Source organism: Blennius ocellaris (genome assembly GCF_963422515.1).
Source record: "Blennius ocellaris genome assembly, chromosome: 14".
NCBI classification, from domain to species: Eukaryota; Metazoa; Chordata; class Actinopteri; order Blenniiformes; family Blenniidae; genus Blennius; species Blennius ocellaris.
In genome coordinates, this window is record NC_137663.1 from 23672533 (window position 1) to 23696642 (window position 24110).

General features: G+C 43.7%; 1 protein-coding gene across 1 annotated transcript in view; it reads right to left on the reverse strand.

Moving 5' to 3' along the window:
• The window catches only part of srrm3 (serine/arginine repetitive matrix 3), a gene marked incomplete at its 5' end in the record, with an annotated part of 43049 nt that extends 19995 nt beyond the window's left edge, over positions 1-23054 (reverse strand). The window contains 3 exons of the mRNA XM_080509142.1: positions 90-188; positions 8681-8782; positions 22747-23054. Coding sequence (XP_080365268.1) covers positions 90-188; positions 8681-8782; positions 22747-23054 — 509 coding nt within the window. The remainder of the gene's footprint in view (positions 1-89; positions 189-8680; positions 8783-22746) is intronic.
• Between the last annotated feature and the right edge of the window lie 1056 nt (positions 23055-24110).

Below are 24110 nucleotides of genomic sequence, written 5' to 3' on the forward strand. Positions count from 1 at the left end.
GCGACAGCTGCTCTGCACACAATGCGTGTGTGTGTGTGTGTGTGTGTGTGTGTGTGTGTGTGTGTGTGTTTCTAAGCTCCCCAGGCTACCTGCTGTCACTGTGGTAGCCGTGTTCGTAGTCTCCGTCTTCGTAGGCCACGACTTCGGCGTCCTCGTACTCGTCGGGCGGGTAGTGCAGGTGGTTGACGCTGGAAGCACAAAGACATTTTCAAAGTTGGAAAATTTCCATCGGAAAAAACTTTTTTTTTATTTGTGGGAAGAAATGTTAATAGACCAGGAATTTACTAAATTGAAGTTTGGCTCTTAATAGGGAACTTAAATATTGTTGGGGCAAATATATTTGAACATAATCCTGAATAAACATGCAGCAGCTCAGTTTGCCGCCAGGCTGTTGAGGCACTTTGCATTCCTTTAACCCCTTTCACATATGATTTCTAGAATAATGGACCACTCTTTTGAGTCCAGAGAAAAAGACTACTGAAGCCACACATTTGAGACATTATAGACAAAGTCCTTCACAACATACCTGACAAAGTGAAGTATGTTTTTATATTATGCGGTAATATGTTTAAACACATTTCATGTATCATTGACGTTTAACTTACACAATATCACTTATAAAGAGAGAAAGCCTTGGCCGACACATGATGCTGGTCTGTCCTCATTATATCGCTGATATCACAAGACATTTCCAGCTCAGATTTACTCTGCAATGATCATCATGAATTATGAAGTGTTGGTGCCCAACCAGATGTGAGCTTTGGCTGGGATGCCGAGCTATTTGGTCCATATCATGGAAATGAGTGACAGAACCTGAAACCCCCTTAAAACTGACAGTTCATGTTTGGACCCTGATACTTGCTGGCTGGCTTGTGCTGCTGCTGTGACATACGATGAAAAATGAACCACAACTTGCATTGTCTTGCATTAAAACGTAGTGTTATCACTTTGTCTCTGTAATTTACAGACAATGCTTTTGCTACCTGGGGGCTCCAAGGCTCCCCCTTCCCTGTCGCCGTGAACGGTCTGGAAACAAAAGATGGATGGATTATAGAAGATGGAAGGATAGGGAAATAAATATGAAATAAAACCGATCTGTTTCACTTGAGTTTTGATAGCGGAAAGGATTTCAGTGTTTCACTGCAGCAAACGCATCATTATCCTCAATGGGCTATAAAGAAATTCAGATTTCATTCTGCGTGGTACCTGCGATTCTCCACGCTCGATCAGCATGTGTAACAAAACTTTTCTACAGTCGGAGATTGTGGTTGTCACCTCATATTACAAAACATTATCGCCACCTTCTGTAAAGGAGTGTTTGACTCGAGCCCAACCCAATGAACACCGGCGGGACTCAAGTTCTATACTGACATTTGTAATTGTAATCCCTCACGCCCGCCGCTCTCACACTCTTACAGCTCAGCTTGCGGGATTCATATCTTCCCACTTGTTTCTCACTCATACTGCATACTGACAGATGGATGCACCCCCCTCTTCTCTCCATCAGATCTGACCTTAAGAGAGCGATATGAAGGACGACCCGATGCTGTCACGCCTCTCTGCACCACATCACAAACTCAGCATGCAGCGCTCTGGGTTCACATACACAGCAAATTCAACATGTGGCACAGCATCGCAGCGATGAAAACAAAGACATAACCTCCATGATTGAGCGTGCAGCCTCAATTATAAGCAGAGAGATGAGAACAGGCAGAAGTAATGAGACGAGGAGAGCGAGGCGACTTGTGGAAACACAGGACGGAGCGTCTTCATAAACACGGCACACATAGGATGAAATGTTTGCGTCAGATTAAAATAAAAGACTTAAATAAGCGATGTTGAGTAGGGAGGGAGAGAGAGAGAGAAAGAGAAAGAGAGGGCGGAGAGGACTTGTGAGCACAGCACAAGGCCTCTAATTGGCTGAGCACCACTGGGCACAGCAGGGAGCCCAGGCACCGGCAGAATAACCTCACCGCCACAAGTGCACACGTGCAGCAGCTCTGATGAGTCGACACGCTTTACAAAAATCATGTTAATTTCAACCGGTGTGACAAAAACGAGGCAGGGGAAGAAGCCAGCTGTAAGCAGCCGGGCTCCTACAAACCTCTCGCGGTATGGGAGAACACTCCCTTAGAGGCTGACATTTCACACACATACACTGATGACACTCGTTTTATCACAAACATGTTTTTTTTTTTATTTATTTATTTTTTTTAACATTGAGTCACACTGAAGTACTTACTCTGATCAATCTCTCTTTGAGTTACTCAGAGAAAACTTCCTTAAAATCCATCTTGTTACTAACCAGCTGTTGAAAAGCTCCAGGTGAGAAGTTGAAGGTTTGACCTTCAGGCTGAACAAGGCGGTTGGAGTGAATCTCAACACCACTGCATGTGGATAGTTATCCATAAAGCAGCATGACATCAACTGTAGAATAACACTTTCAATGTTTCAGGTGAAAACGCAAAACTTTCGTTTCGTTTTGAGTGTCTGTTTACGCAACAAGATTAGTCGTAGCTACTGAAAGCAAGATGTTTCGAGGTAGTAAATCACACTGTACATTAAGCGATTATTATACACTCCTCCCAGTAGATCACATGATCTGGGAGACATAGTCATAAAGGCAAACTAATTGGATATTTTGAGTTATTTTGCAGCATCTGTCAGACGCGACCTTCAGTGCATCCAGTTAATAGATCAGCTTCCCAACGTGTTTACACGCCATATCACGTTTGTGCCCATTTTACACTTGCAAACTCACAGACTTACTAATATATTTCAATTCAGAAAGCATCGAACCAGCACAAGGAGGGAGAAAATCTCTGCTCTATTCTATTGCATTGCTGCACTTAAGTGCTCATTACTGTTCGCTGTGCTTTTCGCAGTTCACTGTATAAACAATAGTGCAACACATGAGACTTCACAGTCGGTCGGTCTGCATCAGATAGGGCAGTAAATTGATTTTCAATGGCGACTATATGCACTTAAACTGCATTGATGGGGGAAGCCTGATAATGACCAGTTCATTTAAAGTGCGCTGTACCGGGGGACACATCTGCAGCAACTGGGGCAATAACAGACTTCGGACCTGGGCGGGAAATCACTGGATTTAAACAAATTATACATTAAATGATGCTCAATGATACTCTTTAAATGCAACAATGCATGCATTTCAACACTGCTGAAAGTATAGTGTTGCTCTATTAGTAGAAAGGTCATCTCTTAATCGGAAGGTTCTATGTGGAATTTCCCATCTCCCCCTGTCCACACGTCAAAGTGTCCTTGAGCAAAACACTGAACTCCAAATAGTTCCTTTTAGATGGTTTGAGCACTTTGCATGGAAGCCGCCTCCATTGGTATGTGAATGTGCGTGAATAGGTAAATGCGATAAACAGTATAAAGTGCTTGGAGGACTGTTCAAACCTTTTAAAATCCATTTAAATTTGATTATGTATGCCATCAAAAGTTATACTGTAATATGTGATTTCTAAGTAAAATTATTTATTTTAGCTAATATGATTGTGAAAATTGAAATTGAAGCACTTCATTACTACTTGTTTATCAGATTTTTAGTCGTCGCTGCTGGTATTTAAGTCTTTAAGTATTTAAATATATTTGATTTAGTTGCCATGGCGGCTGGGATCGGCTCCAGCATCCCATGACCATGAATTATAAAGCAGAATTGAAGATGTGTTGAGTCTTCTAAATGACAAAATACAATCACATTTTGTCAGAGAAAGTGTTTGTTGCCGTTTGTCCAGTTCACATTCATTGTCTAGTTTTGGCATTTCTAAAAAGCTCATTCTAATTGCCAGCTTTCGTGTCATGTTTCCCTCAGAGCAGATTCCCTGCAGGGCCTGAGGAGCACAGCCAAAAAGAGCAATTAACAACAATTCAAACTATCTAGTGGTCCCTGTGCTTAGTCATTAGTGATAAATCAACTCATTCCCCCATCGAGTCTGTAATCTCTTAATTGATGCCATGCTCCAACGTGCAGGAGGCATCTGTCCAGTCCAGACAGCGCGCCTGTTAGGCAGATGAGCGACTGTCCCTGTGTTTATAGTAGGAAGCCCCCCCTGATTCAGCCTCCATGCTGAGGAAGGGGCAGTGACGGACTGTGGCCGGGCCCTCCCGAGCGCTGCGGCACGCCAAGGGGCAGCTCATTCATATCCTGTCAGAGACAGCTACTGAAGGCCTGGATATATTTCCACTGCTCCTGCGGAGGGGAGGATGGACCACTTAACTTCTATTCACGAGGATCAGGGGAGAGTGCCGCAGCTGCTTTAAAGTACCGACTGTGCGGGGAGCACAATGGAGCAAATCCACCATCGACCTCCATGTAGCGAGTGCCGAACGACACAAATCCACAGAGCAGATCCGCCGCTAGTCCAATCACATATGCGGCCTTCGTTTCCCGAGGAAAACAGGCCATTTTGAGGTATTTCATCAGATTTTGAGGGTCGTCGTCTGCTTGTAAGCCAACCGGGCTCAGAGGCTTTACACTGTGCATGCCTCCTCTGCCATCCATTCTGCGGGAAATCGATGTGGGGCACCGGTGAACAGTTATGAGCCAGCACATCCACGCTCACTGCAGGCGCTTTATTGCCGGTGTATGAGAGCATTAAGCTACAGCTGAGGGGCCCGGGCCTGTCAGTGCCACCGGTCCCCAAGGGAAACGCGGCTTCGGAATAAAACCTCCCAGTTGAGAGCAAAGTCAAACAGGCTCGGGGCGGCAGGATCATTTGCAGCACGACGGAGGTAGAAGTCATTCATTTACATATCACATCTACACTATATTGCAAAAAAAATATTGGCTCGCCTGCTTTCACACGCATATGAACTTGAGTGACATCCCGTTCTGAAACCAGAGGATTTAATAAGATGTTGGTCCACCATTTTCTGCTATAACAGCTTCAACTCTTCTTGGGAGGATTTCCACAAAGTTTAGGAGCTTGTTTATGGGAATTCTGGACCATTTATGAGTTCAGACACTGATGTGGGACGAGAAGGCCTGGCTCGCATGAGAGCATGAAATTGAATGTCCTGATATGCTGCTTAAATGTCTTGGTATGCTGAGGCTATCAAAGTGTCTTTCACTAGAACACAGGGGCCGAGCTCAACTCCTCAAAAACAAGCCAACGCCATAATACATCTTAATCCTTCCTCCAACAAACTTTACACTCAGACAAGACCCGTTCTCCTGGCAGCCACCAAACACAGACTGCCCATTCAATTGCCAGACAGAGAACCAGTCGTATTTATGTGTTAGGATATTAACAGAAACCTGTGGGTTAAAACATGCATGGTGGGGGATGAAATCAATCTAAATAATAGTTTTAATGTGTATTTATGATGAGGTTCTAGAGATACAACTCTGATAACTAAAGAATGCGTCACGTCAGTGATAACCATTGTAGATTTTTGGTGTGTAGAAAGAGTGAGAATAAGTTAGGATCAAGGTTATAATGGTTGAGAACAGAATTAAAAAAAAACCTGGCAAAGTATTACATCGATTAAAAAAGGCCCTACACTGATAGAATTGTAATTCTCTGTGTGTGCATGTGGACTGGAGAAATTCCAGGAGTTCTGGCTCAGTAATTCTCTATTAAAGTGGAATTTGTAAAGTCGATTTAGTAAAACTGTCTGAGTATAAAGCATGCACCACCTTGTGTCTAAAACCTGAGAAATGAGTTTACATTTTCAAGCAATTAAAAGTGCTGCTTGTTTATTTCCAATCACCAAAGTCCCACTGCGGCTTTTCCAAATACACAATCCACTGCCCGCCTTCACTCTTCACAAACTTGTAACAACAAATCAATGGAATGTATTTTTAAGATTGGTATATCATCACTGAACAAAATTTTACAATGCTCACATGTACTGATGTTTTTCTCTGTGTGTATGTGTGTGTGTGTGGTTGGGGTTACGGCCTGGGTGAGTGGGGAGGATGAAGAGGAGAAGTGGGAGGATAACAACCCTGCAAAATTACCAGCTTCTTCAATTTTCCACATCAAGGCGTTCCCGGAGAGGGAAAGCTGCAGAATTGGAGGCGCGTGCAGACGTCCCAAATTGACCTGAGTCAGAAGTGCCCTTGAGAGTGAACTAATGTGAGAAGCAAAACAAACAAAACTTCCTGTATCTTAGACGTTTGCGTCCTCTGGGCACAAAAAAAAAAAAAAAGAGTTTATGCTACTTTACTTTTCTGTGTGTGTGTGTGTGTGTATGTGACTCTCTTCTTCGGCCTCTCCTCCTCATTTAAATGTCAGACACCGGCTGAAGTGCAGAGGAGGGAGAATCATCAGTCGTGTCTGTGAGACAGGAAGCATCAGCGTCATTACAAGTCATTAGTCCACAGGCGGCAAGCCGGGTCGCCGTCGCTTCTCTCCATCATTCACACGCTCACTCCGTCGTACACACACACGATGTGATGGAGTGACTCAGGAGGACCACCTCGCCTCCAACCTGCTGTTGCTATCTCCAGCATTTTTCAAAGTTGTGGGTGTGGCTCTGTGTTGGTTTTTTTGTTGTTATTTTTTCTTTTTTTCTTGATGGCTTCCACCTGATCCACGCTTCGCCTCAGACCTCTCCTCGCTCTCCCTCCCACCTCACGCTGGATGCTTGAACGAGACTTAATGCTAAACAAATTGACAATTATCATGCCAATCTTTGCCTCATTGGCTTCCAGCGGTGTTCAGAATAGACTTTAAAATGCTGCTGATTATTTTCAAAGCACCGGGGTTTAACCATTCTCTCTGTGCTCGGATAAAGGCACTGCCAGTCAAAAAGCGAAGGATTCAAATTAAAATTTATTGCACTTCTGCAATTATGGACCGTGTGCTGTGGAAGTGGCTGCCTGAAGACATTATTAGAGAGGCAGACCATTTCGCACGACCTCTTTTAAAATCAATCCTTGTTCGCGTTTTATATTTATTCTTGTCTGGTTTGATTAGATTTATTCATTTTGAAGCATTTCTGATCACTTTGTATTTAATTTACCATCAAACTTTTTGAATTGCTGTACGAGTTACAAAAAGTGTGAGTGAGTGAAGAGAGGTTGTGAACGATCTATCTATCTATCTATCTATCTATCTATCTATCTATCTATCTATCTATCTATCTATCTATCTATAGTATTTTATTCACAGTGATGACAAATTTGGACAAATAAACTGTGACTTGGCAATGAAAAACTCAGATTTTTTATTCGTTTTGTTTCTTTATATTGATAAATTTAACATTTGGTCGCCATAACAAGTAGCTCGGATGACTCAGCCCTTCACAAGAAGAGAGATGACATCAACTTCATGAGGTTTATAAATCAAAAGATAACTGAACAACAAGACAGAGGATAAAAGTTGTGCATTTTTCATTTCATGGGGACTTGAAGTAACTGTTTGTTTTTTCTGTCATCCATTTCACTGGAATTGATCCACTGACTCACTGCGAGGGTTCCTTTTTTCATGGCGTCATTTTACAGGGGGTGAACAGTAATCCTGCCATATTGTCAAATACATTGAATGTGCATCTTTCAGTGAGTGTCAAACAATCCCGCTGCACTGTTAGCTAAGCACAACATCCCACAGATGATTTTAGAAAAGGACCAACATCTGACTACTTAGTTCTAGGTTTAGGCCTCAACGCTGAATGACGGTGAAACCAAAACTGTACACTAATGGCAGCATTTACAATATAAAATGCTAAATATCAACAGCTTAATATGTCTTCTGTATTATTCTGTTTCGTCTACAGGGATTTTTAAAATACATCTTTATTTCTCATTTATTCTACCAGGAAATCTCTTAATATAAAATGTCTTTGCCAAGGCCAAGAAGCAAAATGCTACAGGAACAGAAATTGTATACTAAACATTTCTATGTACTTTAAGAAGGAATGACACTCGTCTGTTAGATAAAATATTGATACAGTAGTGATTGTTCCACATTGTTCCATGACCAAGACCATTAATCTTTACAAGGGGGTAAAGCTTGGATTCGTCCAGAACATCGATAATAATGGATCCCACCTTATCCAGCTGTGAAAAGTGCATTGTTTCTAGTTGGCATGAGCTACCGGCTTTGCACATTTTCTCCGAGTAATTTTATTCTGAGCCCCTCTTTCGTCTTCTTCAGCCACTGAGCTTGATTAATTGTTCTCAACTCCTAATGTGGAGTTGAAATTGACCTCTGAGAGCTGCTCGGTCCCTGATGAACTGAGGCGCATGCTGGGGTTGTATGTCAAATCATTAGTACATCTGTCTGCAAACATACATGTTCACGTGCCTGTATATATTGGGAGAGATAAGACGTTTGCAGTCATCTCTGCCCTCCTCTGTCCCTCTCACATAATTTACTAGAAACAATCAAAGCACACAAACATCATCAATATTTTACTGCCGTCACTTGGAGGCCCTTTTTACTGGGCCGGTTAAACCAGAAGAGAGCGAAAATGGGTTCGTTTCTTCTGTCTATTTCTTTTTCCCATCACAGCAGAATGAGTTTCTGATGGTTTGTGTGTGAGAAAATGAGACACAGCAGAGAATGTATTCTGATATAAATCAGACTATATGGTAAACAGAGAGAGTGTTGTGATGAAGAACGATCTCTCTGCCCATCATGATCTCAGTGCGATGATCCACGTGGAACACGTTATTTCCCTTGATGTTGCACATTGTCAAACTTACACTGGTTGTGCGTGTGAGCCCTCTCTGGTGATGACACCCTCTTTGTCCATCAGCATCTGTCTGAACGTGCTCACTTTCTGTCGGATCTCCTCCTCTGTGTACCTGCGGACACAAACACACAACAGTTAGTCTCGCTCGGTCCTTAGTGTGACGGCATGCGAATGCCAAATTGAAGCTTTCAAAAAAGCAGCAGCGGTGAAGCCAACTATCATCCATCATGGCTGTCAGATGCTGCACACAGGAGCCACGCGACCGCCCCCCCCACCCCCCCTAGCTAACACACAGTCCGGACACAAAGGCAGAGATCGTCCTCATTCTGTGGGGAAATGATGCCCGGCACCATCTCGTAGGTTTTGATGACTCACCGTCGACCTCTCGGGTCCCTGGAGGGCCCGCACTCTGTGTCATGTTTCATTCTGCAAGTGAGCGCTGAAACTCGCTGACTTGAGAGCAACTGTGGGGCAGCATGAGGCTCCGTCAACAAGCTGACACAGCCAGAACACCACGGGCCGCAGCCCACAGATTACCCTCTCTGTCAAGCGCTAGATTTGCATACACACTTTCTGATTTTCACAACTGATTTTTTTTTTTTTACTTCTTTTTTTGCTACCCTTGCGCTCGGCAGCTGAAATAATCAGTGACATTGTAAATTCGCTGTGATCTGACAGAACATAACGAACAGAGCAGGAAAGGTAAAAAGCATTCAGAGCCATGGGTTACATCCCCTCAGCTTGTGAATCACACGAGCCACCGTGAGGAGTGCTGACAGCTCTGCGGCAGAGGCGGTAATGCTGCAAGCAGGCTGCCTGAACAAGTCCCGTACTCCCCTGCACACCCTCACAGGATCGCTTGTGCAAGGCCACGTACTTGACAGGACATGGACCCTCTTCACCGCACTGTACGCTGCGCCCATCTCCAGATGTAACCACACCACCCTCAAACCCTCTCCACGCTGCACTCAGGCTCTGGTAATGAGCTGTAATGAGCTACAGAGGCAGGGAAACAAGAAGGGCGAGGGGCGGATGGAGGGAGGAGAATAATAAAGCTGTGAGAGAGAGAGAGAGAGACAGAGAGAGAGGCCCCGGAGCTCACTATTAGACTGAATGGGAGCCAATGCCATTAATAATAAACTGTAATGTCTGAACAGTTACAGATCTCAGACCGGGCTCCAATGCGAAGCCACTAATTACGTCTCAAGAAAGTGGGAATGTCCTGCTTTCACAGTCAAATGAAAAAGATGAAACTTTGGAGATGCTTTCTTATAAAGGTTTTTTTTTTTTTTTTCCCAATAATTTCTTTATAAAGTACAAGCTCCACTTGCAATTAATGAAACTGGGGAACCCACAGTGTATCACTGAGTGCAGCTACATTTATAAAGGAGTAGTCCAGCATTATTTAAAGAGTGAAAGTCAAGGTGTTTTCTCGTCTGCCATTATAAGGTGGATCCTGTTGAATTGTAGGAGTGAGTGTGATCCACATACACCAGTGTGTACCAAACCAAACCATCTATTCTGACTGTGATATGAGCCAGAAATACTGTGTGACGGCCCTAAAAAGGCACAACCTCTCCCCTCATGGAAAAAAAATACAAGTGCAGATTCCTTAAATATCTTCAGGAAACCGTTTTGGTTTATTTTTCATTTCCTTTAGATGGCTGCATACAGCCATACATCTAAGGCCTTGTTGGTGTTTACATGACAACGTTTCGAATAAAACTCATAATGTTTATGTTTTCGATTTAAAAAATCATGACAATCATGACATTGTTGTTATTATCCATGGCGTTTAAAAAAAAAGTTGCATTTTCCCCCGTTTCCACAGAGCATTTTCGAAAAGCTGTGTTGTCAGTAGCTCTGAGCACTGTTGTTTTGTAAACAGACAATCAGAACACAACAGAAGTTTTCACTTCACTGTTGTCTAATTTGGGCCTTCGTGAGCTTTGACATAAAGAAATGACTGCAGAATACAAACAAGTGTGGTTCTGTTTCTCATGATAACATCTGAAATCTAATCTTCCTATACGAGAAATCTAAGTCCGGGCAGACAGTCCACGAGTCAAACTCTTCTATGGTGACGGATTGTCTCTCAAACTCTCAGCTCATGATTGGACTGCTCTCATATGCAGGATTGTAAAGTAAGCAATGACTCATTTCAGCATGGCAATAACATTAGTCTGAGGGTGTTTGCTTTTCCTCAGATTAAATATGGGGGCCCTATCGCGCTTTCCGAGTCGGCTGCTATCGTGGCATTGACGGAGTGCAGAAAGAGATTAGGAGAAGTGTGATGGAGAGTGGAGACCACTGGAAGAAGGCCCGGCAGAGAAAAACAAGAAGAAGCCGGCGGGCGTGACAGCGCCATCGAGTCTTGCTGAACGGCAATCAGCCCAGCAGCTGTCAACTCAGCACAATGGAGGCTGCATCGTGCACTTTATATTCATGGCTTTTCAGTTGTGGTGCACGAGCCATCCCCACACTTTAGCTGCTGTCCGACAGTTCTGACACCTGGGTTGTCTTCGCCGAGGATCAAAGATACGATGCACACTGTCGGCCGCGTGACGGGTTTGAGCCAAACGAGGCTTCGGCTACTTTACACTGAGCTCGTGACGGCGCAAGTGCCAGCACTGCTGATACCCTCGGTCTAAAGGAGGCCAGGAGAGGTCAGAAGTCATGAAGTAGACCCCCTACAATCATCAACCCGCCTCTCTCTCTCTCTCCCTCTCTGTCCTCTCACTGAACTGCTTGATCCTGAAGCTCAGCATGGCTTCACAGCGTGAGGCGCAAGTTGCGTTTGATCGGTCGAGCGCTCAAACCAAAGTCAAAAGCTGCGTGCGCAGCAGTGGTGCTGCTTTGACAAAAAGCCCAAGGTTTCAGAAGCGATAGCAGCGAGAATCCCCCCCCCTCCAGTAGAAGCTGAGGAAAGGAGAGAGCTTCCTCTTTCGCCAACAGCAAATTTCTGCGCTGCGTGGCGAAGAGAAGTTGGAAGGAAGAAAAAAATCCATAGCAGGCTCAAAATCAATGCGCTCAAATGGACACATATTGGGTGTTTGTCAGAAGCTATTTGGACGCAGAAACAACACATCTCTCATCCGCACATTTAATTAGCACTTCTGTAAAGGTAGCAGCCTTCTGCCTAACACGCCATCTGTTCTGGCCTGACGTGCTGCTGGGAAGGCGGCTGATTGGAGCGGTCACTCCCAGCAAGACTGGGAAGCGAGCGCTGATTTGAAATTAATGTTCAGCTGAGCATACATGTGTGTGTGCATGTGCGTCTGTGTGTGTGCATTCACACAAAGTTAAGGTGGGATTGTTCACAAGCCAGTCAAGTGGAGCCAAATGAAGCCCATTTAGCCCAGGCTGATTGCCTGCATCATGCAAAAAATCCCAGAGATTCGGGTGAAGACAGATAGGATGGGGGGCATCAATCAGAGCAGGGGGGGGGGGCTCCTCCGCAACCCGGGCCATGAAAAATCACCACGATTAAAGAAGCTGATTGGAGTAATTAGAAAGCTCCGAGCACACACACATTCCCCCCTCTATTAACTCGCCATCCTGGAAAATGAATAGTTGTGGCCCCGAGATCGTCCTTACACTGATGGCCATCGATTTGATGAGGAGCGCCGATGTGTGGGGCGTGTGAGCGCTCGTTCTGACTGCCGCTGATGTCTTTGTGCTTAATGTCGGAGCAGCTTTTCCTCTCCGCAAGTCGTCCCCGGGTGCTGCTGCACACCTTGGAAAGTCTGCAGCCATCAATCCTGCGCCCGAGAGCGCTGAGTGAAAGCGATGCTGGTGTAGTTGAAAAGATTGAACGGCGGAGGGGAACGCGCTAAGCCGAAACCCGAACACCCCCACGTTTCTGTTCCACGGGGCAGAATAAAAACAGCCTGCCGAGATCTGCAGTGGAATGGTTTTTTATCTCGAGTGGAGGGGATTTTCAATTGATTCGTTCTACAGTCATAGATTTTCTAGTTAGGTAACAGATAACCAGATAGCCCAGAGAGAAAGGGCAGCACTTTATATAGCTGCTCCTTTCACCTCCACCTTTGTGTAAGCAGATCAATGGCTGGAGCAGCGCAATCTGCCATTTGTGATTGCTCATGTTCTCTAAGACCTGCTGTAACAACAGGATTTGAAAGTGTTTTTGTCTGGTACGGACCTTATATATTGGTTTTGGAGCCCTGCAGTGACAATGTATAAAATGGGTCAGTCTTCCCAAGATCATTCTCCTCCAATTTTCAGTCCTCTTGGATAGCAGCTTATCGTCTTATGACGCAGGCCTCGGCTCTCAAGAAAAAAAACTCCATCAGAGCAGCGATAGCGCTGTGCTTTAACCCTCAAAGGCTCTGAGAACAGCTCTCTTAATAAGGTTCAGGCCACGTGCATCTCTTGTAATTCAAAAAGTGTCACTGCAGATGTTACTAAAGCAACACCGAGATGCGGCAGTAATAAACCTCTTCTCTTTCTGTCTCAATTCTCTCCTGTGCCTGGAAAACCCATTCCATTGTGGGCACTTACCTGCACGTAATTTGCAAATTTAGCCCCATTGGGTCTTACTCGTCTGCACCGGGCCAGACCTCTGTACTTGACTTACAAACAACAGAAAATCATTGTGCAACACACCTTTTGTTTGTGTTTGGTGAAGCACAAAGGCTAATATCTTGTGCTTATTATTTAAAAGGCTCTGAATAGTGGTGCTCAACCAGTTCTGCGCATGCATAGAGGAGGTGGCACAGTTTTTGCTGTGGACAAACAAAAGCTTCACGTTCCGGCTGAGAAGCCAACCTGCATGTGTGTGTAAATGTGTAAACACAGGTGCCAACTGAAAATCCAGATTTGGCCAACCATTTTTTTCTTTTTTTTTAATGTATTTAGGGTCAACTCGTTATTTCTCTGCAAAATATGTTCTGTATCTAGGGGGGGATTTCTTTTTAAGTTTCTCCAAATGAAAAGTCACAACTGATTCACAATTCTGCAGCAAACTGTAATATATCAAACAATCATACCTCCCAAGCAACATTCCCTCTTCATTCTTGCATCATGATTTAAGCCGCTAACAGCCCGATGATCGTATTTCAAACAATAAACTTGGAGGATTTATGAGAGTAAATCGGATTGGTTGTCTGTGTATCTTGCAGCAAACTGTGCGGATTTACTTCAAATGAAAATGTTTTGCCTTTGAGAAAAATTAAATCTAACAGACAAGGACACCGTGAATTTGTCCTCTGGAAAAGAACTGCTTTACATGGGACTGTGCACAACTTGTTAAGGCAGTATTACATATCACAGTCACTTTTTGGCTTCAAGGGATGTTTAAGGCCAGTGGAAAACTGCGAGTGGAAAATAAAGACATTTATTATTGCTATTTTGGCTTCTTTTAAATTATCATGAGGGTTAGGGTTATGAAATCACTTCTCAAAATGTTTATGCGAATTTTAACATCTGCTAGAAAAATCTAAGTGTAATATTTTAATTCAAGAAAAAAAAAACTTGTTACACTTGTTACAAGCAAAAGTAGCTCATTTTTTATTTAATTGTTTTTACATATTTTTGAAGGGTCTGTTTCTCCGGTGTGTGTTTAAGGGCAGACCTGAGTTGCCTGCAGTGGAGCTTGAGTGAAGGCTCTGTGTAAAGAACTCATTAAATCGCTAGAAAGAAAAGCGTCAGACACCACGGGAGCTCAAACTATATGCACAATCATTATGGCCTAATTAACGAGGAAAAACACCCCTGAAACACAGCCCGGACCCTTGAAGGCAGCGCTGCCCTTGAGATGTGAATCCGTTGGTTTGCTGATTTGTTGTAAGAAGCCCAAAGTTGGATAGGAATATTGAAACATTCAATTTATGAAGATGTTTTTGCAGGGGAGGTCGATAAAACTGTGTTGATAGTGCTGCATTCATGCACCGTATCCTCTTAGAGCCCCTCTGACACATCATGCCTCATGCCCCTCCACACAGATGTCATGTATAAACGGTCTGATGTATGTAACACCCCCTCCTAGACAATCTAATATACATAAAATGGCTATGCTCCCTGCAGTGGGGGAGCACGCGATACACCAATGAACGTGGGGGGGGGGGGGGGGGGGGAGGAAGTGCTACAATGCCTCGGGTGGCAGAACGAACACACTCCTTTAATCGCTGAACCGGTCTAATTGGCTCCCACAGTGAGGCCATCACCATTTATCTAGCTCTTATCTCTGGAGAGGGGCACGGCTAGACTACGGCCTGGGGGCAGAGTGCAAAGTGTGTGTGTGTGTGTGTGTGGGGGGGGGGGGTTGTCGACTCCCATACTGGCAGGGTTAGAGACGACGGCTGGCACCCACTCCCAGGCTGATCCTCCCCGATGTCCCGAGTCAGGACCGACAGTCGGGAGACGGCATCACGGCTGAGGGTCTTGGCTTCCATCCACAACAATGAAAACAGACTCCAGCCTCCATCTTTAATTGTGTCTAATGCCTGGCACGGCGCTCGCTCGCTGCCCCCGTGTTTCATCCCCCACTTTATCCCCTTAATCCTGCACACATGCACACGTGCTCGCTTGCTGAGAGAGGCACATTGAAAATGGGAGAGGCGGGGGTGGCAAATATGACCACCCCGCCCCCACCCCCCACCCCCCTCCTCTTAGTGCAGCTTAACAAGGCGAGCTGAGTCCGTCCCGAGCTTTAACACTCTGGCCGAGCGAGTCCGGGCACGAGGATGAGCGAGCAGAGCCGCTCGGCACATGTGTCGGGCTCCTCTCGTATTCTGTCATCATTAGCCAAGCTGCTGGCCGCCGCCGCCGCCGCACTGTTCCACCAGACATCATGGCTCTTTTACATCGCTCTCAAACCACGAACGACATCCACTCCAGGCCAGCACATGAGTGGACCTTGACAGATGGCAACAGTGAAGCCCCTCTCTCTCACCCTCTCTCTCTCTCTCTTTTTTTTTTTTTGGTCAGAGTCTACCAGCAGCTCCTGTTCAGTGACATCAATCTGCTGTAGCACTGCCATTATCCCACAGCCTTAATGAGGCTCCACAGCCAGACAAGAGCAGTCACACTCAAGCAAAGAGGGACAAAAATGAGCCAAAGGGAAAAAGGGGGCCTCTAATCCTGCCCCACCTTATCAAAACACTCCCACTCCATCGGCGAGAAGGAAGGGTCTTACATTCTGGTATTCAAGCGCACACATCACCTCTTGTATCTCGACTTAAACAACCAAAACGAAAAGAAAACTCAAATCAGATCGCCTTTGATTCACTTGAATCGGCTATTCCCTCGGATTAACCAGCTTTTTCTGTAAACGACAAATGTGAAGCGAGCAAAATGTCAGGCGGTGTCAGTGGGGAAGTGACTTTTTTTTCCACACCGACACGGGATCACGGAGCTCGTCGTTAATTACGGTCTCGGCGAGGCGGGAGTTTGCCTGCGAGTAGCAGCAGTGTGTGTGTGTGTGTGTGTGTGTGTGTGTGTGTGTGTGTGTGTGTGTGTGTGTGTGTGTGTGTGTGCAAATCCACCAGAGATTGTGGGGGTTTTTTTTCCGACTGCATTCTCGGCCGTTACCGTGGCTCTTCCTAACTTGGTGCTGGATGTCATGTTAATGAGAAAAACTACATTGAATCAGAGTGTGTGTGCCCTTTGTCTGGCTGTCTCCATGGCGACCCCTCTGACAGCAGTTATTCAGAGATGAACAGGAGCGCTGCAGAGTTCAAGTGTTGGAGGTGGGATGTAGCACAGTAAAAATACCTTGTTGTACCTAAGGTGGAGTGATTTCAGGTCTTTGCACTTATATTTTTGAACCAATTGTTTCTTCTGCTCAGAATGTCAGTGCCGGGGTCAGTTTGACCAACTGTCTGTCCTCCAGCTGTTTGACACAAAGAGTACGAGATTAAAAAAATAAACTGCTTAGCTAAAAGTTGGCAGAACAACAGCAAAGAGCTGTGATGTTGGCTCTTTGTGACGTGATACCATATGTTTAGCTGGACAAATTGAACACTGAGGAAACTTTCTCACCCTATGATTGAGTATGACATGTATGAGAACTCTTTTGTCTTATAGGTTGACCATTCATGCTTTGCCACTCCCATTTTTCTTAAAACGGTGTGCGTGAAGCGTCACATGATGACATTACGTAATGATGCACTCAGAATAACTCCAGTGTTATATGTAAATATGTAAACACAGCAATCGATACTGGCCATCATACATATTTGACATATGTTGACTTCCCACAACTCTGCCGCTCATCTCATATACAGTTTGTATATTCTTCTTGTTGAAAATGAAATGAACAGGCTCTCCAATAGTAGAATATTATATATCCAGAGACACTGGGGGAATTATACTGAACACATTTCCTTATTTATTGTTCAAGGTCTCTATGCAGCATTTAACTCAATTTCCAATTTTTGTATTCCTATTCGATCTCAAGGGGCATTTTCTCAGACAAAATCTATATTTTTTTAATCATTAAATCCTTCACTTATTTGATTTTCGATTGCCTTCTTCTCAAAAGTTGTAAACAAAGGTTGTCTGATCATCTTAGTCCCTGTCGCTCAAGAGTACTAATGCCACAAAAGCAATTGTTTCTCAATATCTCCTCCATCGAGGACAGAATCTGACTCAAGATTTGTTGTCAGACACTCGTGGAAACTTTTGATGGATGAGTACCGGCTTTTCGGACAATATAGTCAGAGCTTGGGTAAGACAAGTGAGGTTTGTGTAGGATGTGATGTTCAGGCTGAAAGTGAAGCAGAAAACAGTGAGGATAGAGCAGATGGTGAACTGCATCATGTCCCCCATCAATCATCTTATGAGAGAAACTGTTGGTGAGGGGGGAAAAAAAAAAAAAGAAAGGTAACTTTACTGCTCCTTCCAACAAATCATGTTTGATTTACACCGGGTGTCTTTCCTTACTCAGCCTGAACGGTGTGTGAAGGCGTCCAGCAGTGGTGACCCTCCAGCAGGGAGATCTAAACCAGTGACGTTCCTCCCAAAGCGTTCTTCTTTTATGTGAGTCACATTTTGCCTACACAATTATTGACGGCTGTGATACAATATCCTCTATTGGGAGAAGTCTGTGAGCTCAACTCCTCCAAATTTCGTTGTTTTTGGAAAAACAATAAGGAGGTCAAATGTATCTGAAGGCATATTGATCAACTCCAGCTACTAAACCCTAAACTTAGTTGCTGTAATGCTCATGAATATAAAATAAGAAAGTGATTGAATTAGTGCTTCTGCTTTGTCCGGGCTTTTTTTCCTGCACAAGGGTTCAGGTGTGGACTTGATCACAGTAAATCTGAGTACATTTGCCAGCTCCAATACTTGTAGGATAGTGAAGCACAGGACCGTGCCTCTGCACGTGCTTGAAATAAAATCTGAATCACTGCGGCTGAACTACATTTCACGATCATTTCTGTAGGGATTACCAGGATTAGTTGCTCCCATCTGTTCAAACAAAGTCATTTTCAATGGTTTACAAATCATCATTCAGATTCTTCACTTCGGAAAGTTATAAGAAAACGTTATTTTCCACAAACTTGTGAAAGCGAAGCTCCCCAGCATGATTTCTTTCACTCAGGAACTCACAAATTTGTCTCAAGGACAGTTTAGATGGTGTAAAATCCCCCGGTGCACATATATGGGAAGGATCTGCGCCACCTGTAGAAGTGCGGCAAGGACAGGATCCTTCGCCAGGCTGCTGATTGTGAATGATGGCAATTATGTAAACTGGGGCACCCGGCCAAGCAGGAAAAACCCTGCATTCGGCCCAAATACTCCCCGAGGTACCCTTCACCTATTACTGAACCCTTTTCATTTGCCAGCAAACAAATATTTTCAAGATCAGAGCAACCTCCCACGTTTGGACTGCATTTCAATTCACCGAGTCTCATGAGAGTCAGACTTCTTTATTTTTTTTTTGTTATAGAAGAATAAAACAAAAATATTGTTGTTTTGACAGATCACACCTACAGATGCAATTTCCATATGCCGTCGCTAAGAATGTCTGAAGTCTTGTTTCAAGTCGAAACCTCGCGATGTTCCCTTCACACTTTAGCGACAGCTTTTCTTTCTTCTACCTCTCTTCTCACGCTGTGATGGCAAGGACTTGTGGCAGATAACAGATTTTGAAAGCAATGCGCTGGTGCAGCTTGTGAACTCGGCACCCCTACAGGTACATAGCTGTCAAAGCGTTCAAAGCTCCAACTCCAACCAGCTCCGTAATGACGGAATAGAGAGGAAACGGTAAACAACAGCGGTTTCAGTGGAAAAGGTAATGACACTTGACATCCTCACTCAGCTCTGTGCAGTTTGCCTTCTCAAGCTGCTTTACTGTATTTGAATAGACGGGGGTGTTCTGTGCCTGTTGTTCAATCAAACTCAAACCTTGTCTATCAAGCTAAATGCTTCCTCTGTGTTTGCTGGTTTCCTTCTGAGAAATCTCCCCCCGTATCACGCAGGCAAAGTTGTAGACGGACTGCGATGTATTTAAATGTTCACATTTCCATGTATGGCTCAGAGGGGATGCTGTAGCAGTAATAAGTCAAGAAACCTGCTTTGGCTGGCTGGTGGAAGCGTTGTAATAGTTTTTAGCCGACACGGTTCTCAACACGCGTTGCATTTTTGGGTGTCCGTTTACACGACAACGGTGCTTGGAGTCACTGAAAAGGCAACTTTTTTGAAGGTGGAGCTTTTTGAAAACCCTTCAACTTCTTCAAAACTGTATAAATGGGGGAAAACATAACTTTCTGATGATGCTATATCTCCTTGTAGGCGGCAGAAACACCGCTACTGTGCATGCACACCGCAGTCATAGTAAATAGTTTTCTAGATTGACAATTAGAATAATTACTGTTCCTCCAGAATGGCATGGCTCCCAGTCCGCATTCTCCTGGGACTTGGTTGTTTTTTAGTTGAGTCAATTTGGGAAATAGGACACTTGGGTAAGTGGTGACACCTACAAAAAGCAACCAAGTGATTGTGATTTTTTTTTAAAAAGCGATAAATCGACTCGTTGCTAGTGTGATGATGATCGGGGCCTCAGACCACGAACTCTTGCTCGATATTCCACATTCAAGGAGGTAAACATGCTAAATCAATATTATATTTTGTCCGTCAGAGGTGAGTCTAGTTCATAGATCAAATTCCACACGTATGTGTGCACATCATGATGTTTGCATGTGACTGTGAACCCGTCAACCTGCTTCCTCACTGAAGTGCACAGTCTATTATTATTATTATTTTTAAGTTTTGTTGGTATTTTACAGTGACATCTACTCATTCAGTGATGGAATGAAAATGTTTTATTGTTTTCTGTTTTTAAAAAAAAATCTTTTTTTTTAACAATTACTGAGAATGTGGAGAACAAAGCCTGTCATCCATTGAGGAGCCGTGTGGGAGAGACAAATGAATGATTATGATTCTGAAAACTCAAACTGATCACTTTGCATTGCAGAGCTTTAATACTGCTGTCATATATCAGCGATTCAGATGCAGCAGTCAGGATAAGGACTTGGAAAAACAAAAGAAATCAGAATGCAGCTGCGATGAAGGGCTGAGATGAGATTGATGATGATGATTCATTGATTGATGATGAGAGTTCAAATTGCACTTAAATTTTAAAAGAAACTTCTCGTGATAGCAAAGCGGTTTGTTTTCGAGGCAAATTGGGAATATTTGACAGCAGGTAATACGATCAGACCAACAGGTTATAATGAGGTGTTTTAGTATTCATCCAGATAATAACATCTCTTAGATTAACTTTTTCTCTTGGCTTATTTTTACAGCAGTTGCTGCTGGCATCATATTTAAACACCTATTAAATTCAGATGCAACACTTCTTCTTTATTCTTTTTTTTTTTTTAAATGTTTCATCTGTGTGAACTGCTCCACTTCTATTTCAGTCGATCCAGCTGTCGACGCAAGCTGCCCTCCACTTGTGTTTAATCATCGATCCTATTTATATGCAGTGTATGTATTGTTGCATTTCTGACATGTTCTACTGCGATTGAAACGAATACGAACATATCGCCATTTTCATCACGTATTTCAAGGTTATTATGGCACCATTTTACCGGTCCAGTCGACTCACACCCCTGTCTGATATATATGTGTTGCTGACTTCTTCTCTACATTTGTATATGAAATGAATTGATCAATGTGGCAAAAACGGGCAAAATAGCACTCTATTGTACCTGAACACCTCTATTTTTTTAATTGTGCAACTTCATCAATAAAACCCACATTGTGCAGCATTCATTCCCAGTGTGAATTCACTGTGAGAAGACAAGTTGTCCTAAATTACTTTTTCTGGCCACACAAACCGGCCATAACTAATAATTGGCTACTTTGGCATATTTTGAGCGTCTCTATCACTGAACTGGAAGTATATTAGTGCCCACCTGGCCAAAGTTGGGGCGATATTCCCCCTCTATTAAATTGGGGTTTTATCTAGCAGCTCCTGGGGGAAATATGTGGCTTTTATCCGCCACATGTTTGTCTATCTTCAGTTACTGGTGTTGGGAGTGCAGTGCACAGAACAGCAGCTGGCTGTGGCACCGAAACGTTCCTATGGGAGAGACGAGACTGAAACAGAACCAGGAGAAAGAAATGACGCAAGATATGAGGAGCCAAAGCATTTGAGGCGTCTCTCATTGGGGAAAAAAAATTATAATAAATGCATTTTTACATTTCACTCTCTTTGTTGAGTAAATCGCTTGACAATGAAATGTTTGAGATTTCAACTAAAATGTGGAAAAAATACACATTTATGATTATTTATTTTGTCAATGACTATAAAATGTTCCTCAAAACTCACTTTCTCTTTTTTTGTAATCTGTCCATTAAAATGATTTGAGTTGACAGAGGCCCCAGACCAAATAAAAAGCTGTGTTTTCATCTTATATGTGGAACTCAGTCAATTAGATGGAGCATTCCTTGAATCATGTTCAAATAAATTGAGATACCGATTTGTATAAGTGAATACGTGACATGCTTGCATATAGGATTTAGGTTTTTACTGCTTAAAATATTCTGTTATAAAAGTACATTCATTAAGTTTGAGGTTATCAGAATTTCTTTGCAACCTTTATAATTATGATGTATTAAATATTCTAGTTTTATTCGAGTATGTATTAGTATGCAGGTTTTACCAAGTGTATAATAAATTCATGTCTAAATATATTCTACATGATAGAAAATGTTGGAATCATATCACAAAATGAAGCGATCGATGGTACCGGATTTAGAAATCAGATTGTTAAACACTTGATTGTTGACATATTTTGAGCTGGTCTGAAAGAAAAGTCTCATACACTGAGTCACAACAAGTTAAAAATAGAGAAAAGACCTTTGCCTTTATTAAATTTTCTCAGAATACACCAAGTGGTGTTATACTGTGAAACCTGAGTTGCTTTTAATGCCTCCACACAGAGTCGGAGCGTTTTCAAAAAGTTCTTCGTTCAGTTTTCCCTGTTCACTTGACAACAACAGGGTTTAAAATAACTTGATTTTAACGGGCTGCAGAATTGCCAAAAATGTGAAAAGAGTGAATGTTTCTGACCCTCATAATAATCACAATAATTCATATTTTTTTTTATATCTGGCAGTTCTCCAATATGACTGTGTTTAAGTTCAGGTTATCAATGTGTCACAATCTTTATGTGACTGGACAGTCGTACTTAGAAAGTCTTTAAAGCTGCATTTATCTGCTTTCTGGATGTTTTCAAATGTTTGTAGGTGTGGTTATGAGGGGCATGCATGCCACATTCTGTGAGTGGCAACAGGATAATAGCATAAAGATACACTTTGTTCCTATTTCATATATAAATATTTATAATCCTATAATATAATCCTTGTAATCCTAATTTCAGTCTCAGTGTTCAAACTTTTCTGTGGGGTGGCACACTGGATACAGGCCTTAAATATATTCCAGCTAAAGGGAAACGACGTACATAAAACAGATTGAGAGTCTTACACACCGTTCCAAAGCCGAATCTTGGCGCAGTCATAAATGGATCCTAAATCAACATTTATTGCTTTTAGTAAAGGTATGACTGACTTGGACTCCTGTGCCAAAGATCTACTTACCCCTGCTCCTCCATCATCTCCTGCAGCTCCATACATTTCAGCTCCACCCTCCTCTTCCTCTCGTGGTCCAGAATCTCTCTGTGTGGCTTCTTCACCAGGACGGGCTCCGCTTTGGGCTCCTCCTCCTCCCCCTCCTCCTCCTCCTCCTCCGTACCGGCCTGGCCCTCTTCCGATTTCGCCTGCAGCGCTGCGGTTGGCGTCGGCATTCCCGCCCCGGCGGCCGTTCCCGCTCCGGCTCCGGGAACCACGGGCTGGGCCACACCGTTCGCGCCGTCCTTAGGAGATGGCATCCTCGCCGCATCGTACATGGTTACAGGAGTCTGCACAGACACAGATGATGGAGAGACTGAAGGTTAGAGAGGAGACAAAGTGCCAGCAGGGCAGTGGAGTCTGGCAGTCTTACATATTCTCACTTCATAGTAAAGATTTAATGTCAGATCTCTTTAAGAGGCTTCATTCGTCCGGAGTTTGTCGCCAATTTGTTACTGCACAGTGAGTGATCGACCACAGAACGCACACCGTGGTATCTTTTTATTTTCACTGCGCAGAGCTGCATGGAGTCCTCCCCAGACTCTGGTTTGACAAGCACAAAGCTGCCGGCAAATCTTTCCACACGTACACATTTCACAATTTTGTCTGTACCACAGAGTGCCTGCGCCCACAGTGAGCCGGAAAAGGTGCACGGTTTGATGCTAATGTCTCTGGACAGGCTGCGGCGTTTCTGCCTGGGCTGAGCAGCTCGCCTCACAGACACACACACACGCACACACGCACACACACACGATCGGGATCCGGAGTACACGCGGACATGTGCGGCCGGGGGACGGAGCTGCAGGCAACTTCTGCTTCGTGAGTCAACGGCCCGGCGGCGCCTGCAGGCAGGTGACGAGGAGAGCCGTCTCCACCGCCGAGGCAAAGAGAAGCTGCAGACTGTAAAAAGGTTGTGGACTTTACACACGACGCGGACGAGACGAGAGCGGGAAAAAGTAACGGGAAAAGTTCCTGAGGAATTCTCAGATCTTAATAAAAAGCTACAGAACTACAGAAAAAAAAACCTGAAGCGATACAATTTGCTATAATTGTCTGGATTCAAAATTTAATGAAGACAGTTCAACTTTTTGAGTTTTTCATGATTTTCTTGTTGTTTTCGAGATGAGAGGACGAGGAGTAGATTGATAATAACAATGATGGCGCCCAGTCCGTATTCTCCTGGGAGCTGAGAGCTTTATAGTTGACAGTCACCGTAATAAAAGTCCAACTTCATTGTCTGTCTGTTCCAATGTCTCATCATTGTTCATGTTTATTGTGTTCTGCATGTGTGTGGTTTCATTTCAAACAAACTGCACCAACTCACGGTCTGACAT